This window comes from Parus major, chromosome 1 (genome assembly GCF_001522545.3).
Source record: "Parus major isolate Abel chromosome 1, Parus_major1.1, whole genome shotgun sequence".
Classification (NCBI taxonomy): domain Eukaryota; kingdom Metazoa; phylum Chordata; class Aves; order Passeriformes; family Paridae; genus Parus; species Parus major.
The window spans coordinates 82,010,101-82,016,673 of NC_031768.1; the positions used below are offsets into that span (position 1 = coordinate 82,010,101).

The window sequence follows — 6,573 nt, forward strand, 5'->3', positions numbered from 1 at the left end:
ACAGTCACTTCAGTAAAGTTCTAGCATCCCCTGAGCTGCATGTGGAAATATTTATTAATGAGAAGTAGGAATTCAGCATTGAGACCTTTAATTGAAAGGGATTAAAATTTATGCTGTAATGCTGATAAAAAATAAATTGAAGCTGTTTAATCATCTTTATTTACCTTAAAAATGGGTCATTACAGCAGGACCATGACACATTCTTTCTCTACAACCAGGTGCAGCAGCCTGATTTGTACAGGGAAGCAGCAATGCAGACTCCCTGTTGTTGTTAGAGATAATTTGGTTTTCATTGATTCAGTGTCGCTGTGTCATGTGGTGTTTCCATCCTGCACCCAGACAGCTTGGCCTTACCTTAATCACCCCGACTGGAGATTCTCATGGAGCAAGTATTTTACATGACAGTGAACTGTCATATCTCCGGAAGCCATCAGACTTTAACCAACAGAACCACTTACCTGTGATAATAAAAACATAAAATAAAGGTGTTATTGTGCAATAGTATCTTGAAGAATGACAATGATTGGCTCAGTGATTATTGCAAGCGTTAAAATAGTTAAAGTACTGTAAACAGATTAATGGGTGAGACTCAAAAATATCTCCCCTTACATGTACTACTTTCATTTTGGTATAAATTGAAGTGGTAATTATCCTGTCACCAAAATGCATGTTCTGATGTTTAGTGGCCTGACCTGGACAAACCACATCTTTTTAGATACTCATTTCTTAATGTGAAAGATGAAGATTGTATATTAAAAAAAAAGTTACACTCCTCAACATTTTTAGGAAGTTACAAAGACCAATAGTTGTTTCCAGCATCACTGATGAACACTCAAATTGCAAGCATGTACTTTACATGTTCAGCACTAGTCACATCAAAGGTCAGCTGAACACTCCTGAGACTAGAAAGGTGGTGTTTTTGTGAACAAGTAAACTTTTCAATTACACCCTCTGTACTTCTCTTTAAACTATTGAGGGGAAGAAGTGTTCTCAGAAGTTAATCAGTAAAGTCTGAAGTTGCTTCAGAATTCCACAGGACAGCATGGTACTATCCCAGTTCTGGCAACGTGTGTAGAGGAGTGCCTACACAGGAATGCTCCTTCCATTCCCTGTTTCATACTCAGGATATGACCTACCTCCTACAATTCCCAAGAACCAGTCCTTAGCCTCTGACAACTGTAATAAACTCCCCACAAACACAGAGTGAGAACAGGTGTTATTGGATCCTTCCTTCCACCACTGTAGTAGAAACAGGCCAGACACAGGCTACATATGCCAGAGACAGGACTTCAGGCTACTCCAAGTCTGAACTACAGCCAAAAGAATGCCAAGAATAGCTACAGATAAGAGCCAACAGAATTTCTAAAAAAGCACCACTTTTATCTTCTAGATGCACCATTCTGTCTCAATATTACAATCTATTCTACAGCTCCTGCAAATGACACCCTCATCCTCCCGGTACACGTGCAAGTCCTGCCCTTGGCATCTTCCTGATAATGAGCACAAGCAGAGTTATTTCTCCACATCTGCATATCCCACTTAAACTGTGTGGGAAAAATGTAGAATCAGCAGATGGTGACGAGCAATTTTTGCAGAGGGTGTTCTTTAAACAGAGTCCATTTGAATGGCTCCCATACCAAACATATCCTGCAGATATTTTACAGTGTAACTAATAGTAAATATAGCTCTATCATCAGAATAGTGCCGATTCCAGCAGAAAACTTCCTTAACTACAAACTCTAGAAAGCACAGCATTTTAAAAATCAGTAAGCGTACAAGAACCCTTTGTATTTTGCCAAAGATCCCTGTGTTTCACAGGGAAAACTCTTAACAATTTTGACCAATGACAAGAAATCTGATTATTTGGAACTACCAAGAAATGCCAAGTGTTGGAACATCGTTCACTGCATTTCCTTTGGTATCATCTCTCCAGACAGCAACAGATTACAGAAGAACCCATTTGTTTTTAATGCCCAAATGCTTCAGATCTCTTCAGAGGAAACAGAAGTTAATTTAGAACACTACCAAGAGTCAGCACCAAAATCAAACTCCAAAGGACTAAAGGAGAACTGAGCATGAAATTGTTCCATATTTAAACACTAAACAGTCTTCAAGTGACTCTGTTGGGAAAAAAAAAAACAGGTAAATGCAGGTAGCATAGCTGTGCAGCTGAACACTGGCAGCACTTGGTTCTGTGGTACATACAATTTACCAAACATGTTCCAGTGCTGAACAGGGCATTTCCTACAACTAGAGGCCAAAAAGGCCAAGCATGCCAGGATGCTTTTATATTTTTATGCAGTATTTTTTGTGAAATGCTCCTTTTTATCATGCTGCAGACCTCTTTCACTAGAAAGTGAAATGCTAGAAAGCCAGTGCACTATTTCAAACTGTCCTCTACAAAAATAAAACGTTTAAGATGAGCAGGTATCTGAACATACAGTACATGGCTCACTCCAGAGCACTGAAAATGTTCTGTCCTTTCAGCACTGTCAAACCTTTTGTTTTTAATGCTCACACCAGTGTTTTGTGTGGAATATAGCAATTTGATCAAAGATTGTGATTCAACAGCATGTATGGTCTAAATGAAATTTCAGAGCCTAAAAATAAAACAGAAGGGAGGAAGATGCCAATAGACCACAGAAGGGTCTATTTAAGTATTTTACTCCTCCATGGTACATTGATCAAACATATCAGTATCAATAAAAAATTAGGAACAACTATGAAATACAAGAAGTGCTGATTCTCAGAAGTACAGCTCTGTGCAGTTCAAGGAATAACAGCTTTGTGTTGTCCTTACCACAAAATTACCTTTAAAAGCAGAAGAGCAAGGACATTTCTCCTGCATACCCTGACCCATTTTATCTTGTTTTCCAGTTGATGACCCAGAGATAGCAGCATTTTCCCCTTTCTTTTTTACCACTTTGTTTAATGAACCAAGTCATCCATGAAAAGAAAAAGATGAAAAAACATTTGAGCCCATAAACTGAAAGATCAACAAGTCTGATTTTATTATGGTATTGTATTCTTATCTGAATGGCACATGATTACAAAGAAAACATTTACAATATATTTTCAAGTATTAAGTTACGTCATTTCAAGGCTTTCAATTCAAAAAGCTACATTAATAATACACCATACAGATAGTACAGTTGGTTAGAGTTTCAAATAACTTCCTCCCTTCTATTTGGTTTAAATATGATTCAGTAGGCACTAGAAATGCCTGCAGCCACTGACTTTCTTGGGACTTGACCTTGTTCTTGTACCACAATACATCATTTTGCATGTCAGAAAATCAGCTGCCCTCAGACACAGCCACAGGTTGTGTCACGACAGAGCATTGTGCAGGTTCACAGCAGAGGCCAGAAGAACTCTCCCTGACTCTGCCATTCAGCAGTGATGCAACAAGAAAGAATGCATATTTAAATTAACTTAAAAAACACTCCTACACTGAAGTAACCATAAAAATGCCACTGGAACATCCCATGCTTGCTACATTAGTGTTTCTCTCTTCCTCAAGCACGATAAACTGCAAAATAAAGCACGTTCATGAAGTCTGAGCTAGGCAGGTTGAATCTAAATTATTTCCATTTTGCATATCAGTCAGTGCAGGTCCTGGTGGTTAATTCTGACTCCTGTGCACTGGTATAACCCATCAGTTACAGCAGTTACCCAAGTTACGACTGAAATTTTGAACAGCCCTGTTGATACCACCACAGAAGTGTAAGGTCACACATATCCCACTAAGTCTCTTTCATGCTGGCAATATCCCCTGAACAGATGGAATTCTGCATACAGTGGAGTAAAACCTGTTTGATAGAATACTGCCTTTTAAGAAAAAAACATCTTGAATGACAGTAAATAATCCCAGCATTCAATTTTTTTTTTTTTAACCAAAGACAGCAAAAGCCCTGTTACCTCTTTATTCTCATTTCTTATACTACCTTTTAAAATAAAGCAGGAAATGTGGCCAGCAGCTGGTCCCGTCTCTTCTGCCCCAACACAGCTGAATCCACTTTAGCATAAAGAAAAACAAGGATGCTAAATACACATATACTTTATCACACAGTGATGTTTCACAAAGAAAAATCAAACTCCTTTGCTACTGATGAAATCATGACAGGGTCTAGCACCAATAAAGCAAGTGACTGGGAGCAAATGCTTTCACCTACTTAGCCTTAAACACATAATTTAAGGCTTTAAGAAACAAGACTTTAGAAACACTAAATAGCATCATTTTTTAAAAGAATTTAATAAATGAAGCTGTTTTAGAAAAGCATTCTTTGTGAAACCTCACTTTACATATTATCATTTTCACAATCCTTCTTCCCCCAACTGACATACATTTAAACAACCTAAACATTATAATACAACTGAAAAAAGAACCCACTCATCTTTTGTGATAGGGAGAAACACTGACTAGTACAAGAAAACACACACTATTTGTTTGCCAAACTATTTTTCCTCCTATCTCAGGAGCAATTATGGAGCATTTTCATATCATTAGCCTCAAGATACATATTTGCTCATCTCCAAACTGTGCTTAATTTTATCGGGTCATAGATTTCTGGGTACTGTAAGAGGCTAAATCAAGAATTCTACAGTAGAGTTAAGCACGTGCATATACATGCAGTATTTTTAAAATTTAAAGCAACTCTGAAGTAACATAGGATTTTCAGTGTGCACGGGCACAGAGATTTATTTATGGGAAGGTAAAGTAATACTTCAATGCACTGATTCTTCAAACCTAATTATCCTTAGAGGTCCATGCAAGAGTGACTCCTCTATGTGAGGATTCCTCTGTAGAGATTTAACCAGTGCTCAGGTTGTTTCATCAGGTCAAACTCTGCGTCATGAATTAGAGCAAGCTAGAGAAGAGCTTTTGAAAAGTACTGTGCATCCCTAACACTAGACAGCATTTTAAACCAACAGGTCACACATTCCTTTTCTTTTTTTCACTCAAAAAGCATTTACTTAGACTTTTGAGACAGTCCCCTGTAATAAATGGCTATAAATGTCACATCCCCCCATCAGCATATTTTCCTTTTTCAGCTCATCAGATAGGTGGTTTAATAGGAAATTTCTATTTCAAATGGTGCGAGCATTTCTTTAAAACTCGAAATGTAGCTCCTGTATTGGCTACTATTGTAGCCAATGTATTTGTTTCTAAAATGGAAAGAGGAAAACAGCTAATGAGAATGATATGATTGTAACCTTTACTGTTAGTTGTCATCCACAGCTAGAAACATTTTGGCAGAGTAGGCCAAGGACCAGAGACATAATTTTCTGAACCAGTCATTACAAGTGACTGGGATAAGCAAAGCAAGCTGTCTGATACCACATTATGGGAATATATTGATCCTTACCAGGTTGCGAGGTGGAAAACGACTGTTCTTTAACCCCTACACAACGGAGCCTGGCAGGGCAACCACCTAAAAGAGAAACTGTCAGAGAGGTTTTAATAGTAATGTATAACTGAGATGCAGTACAATTTTATATGCATGCTTTCTTTTGCCGATCATTACTATTTTCTTAAGTCTGTCCAGTGACGATGTCATAATGGAGTTTTTGTTTGGTTTTCTAAGCAAGCATTTTCGGCTCCTCAGGATAAGCAGGCTAGACATTATCTGACTCAAGACCGGGTAGTCAGCATTATCTTTACTGCGAAGTGGAGCCGAGCACACCTTCATGCATCAAGTCGGCATGATCTTTTCACCCAAGTGCTGCGAACGGGCTCTGGCGGCACCACGCGCGTGTCAGTCTGCACGACCACTGTCGCACTGCTGCACACAGCTCTGCGCGACTCCCATCGCCAAACAGGCTCACACCACTACCGTCCACACGCCAGATTTACAGGACCTTAAACCAAGGCCACCGTCTGGCTCCCAACGTGCCGTTCGAGAGATTTTTTTTTGTTACCCTGGGCACTTAAGTAAGCGCCAGGCTCCCCTCCTTTGCATCTCCCCCAATACCACCCCATCACCACTGCATGGATTCTTTTCCTCCGCACCATCGCCTGCTTCCTCCGCCGCGACGCGAGGCCCTTACGGGTGAGAACCCCACGAGTACTTGCAGCAGGTACTTGACCCTACATTTTGAAGGAGGCCGCTGCCCGCCGAGCACAGATGGAGCAGAACTCCACCGACACCTGATCCCGGTCCACGTGCAGGCAGATCCCGCCGGGGGCCGCCCACTCCTCCTCCGTCTCAGTCACCGCCGCCGCCTCCTCCAGGCCGCGGGGCCGGGAGCTGGGCAAAGCGTAGTCGTGGTCGCTGCTCTCGCCGGCGGGCTGGAGGTGCTGGTGCTGGCGGCGGGGGCTGCCCGTGTCCCTGAAGAGGCTGGTGCTAAGCTGCAGCCCGCCGGCCCGGGTGCCGGCCAGGCGGCTCAGGAGCTGCCCCAGGGCGCTCTGGTTCGCCAACACAGCCCGCAGGTAGCTGCTCTCCCTCTCCAGCTCTCGCAGGCGGCGGCTCAGGCCGCGGTTGCGGTCCCGCAGCTGCCGGTTCTCGGCAGCCAGGCCCTGCAGGCGGCTCTCCAGCCCCAGCACGTACTGCTTCTTCTTCAGCCGGTTCAACC

General features: G+C 41.7%; 1 protein-coding gene across 1 annotated transcript in view; it reads right to left on the reverse strand.

Annotated features, from left to right (window-relative positions):
* Window positions 1-2,982: 2,982 nt before the first annotated feature.
* Window positions 2,983-6,573, reverse strand: part of CREBZF (CREB/ATF bZIP transcription factor) — a 4,664-nt gene continuing 1,073 nt past the window's right edge. The window contains exons 2-4 of the mRNA XM_015620075.3: window positions 6,093-6,573; window positions 5,367-5,444; window positions 2,983-4,015 (exon numbers count right to left, since the gene is read on the reverse strand). Of these exons, the coding sequence (XP_015475561.1) occupies window positions 5,396-5,444; window positions 6,093-6,573 (530 nt within the window). The 3' untranslated portion in view covers window positions 2,983-4,015; window positions 5,367-5,395. The remainder of the gene's footprint in view (window positions 4,016-5,366; window positions 5,445-6,092) is intronic.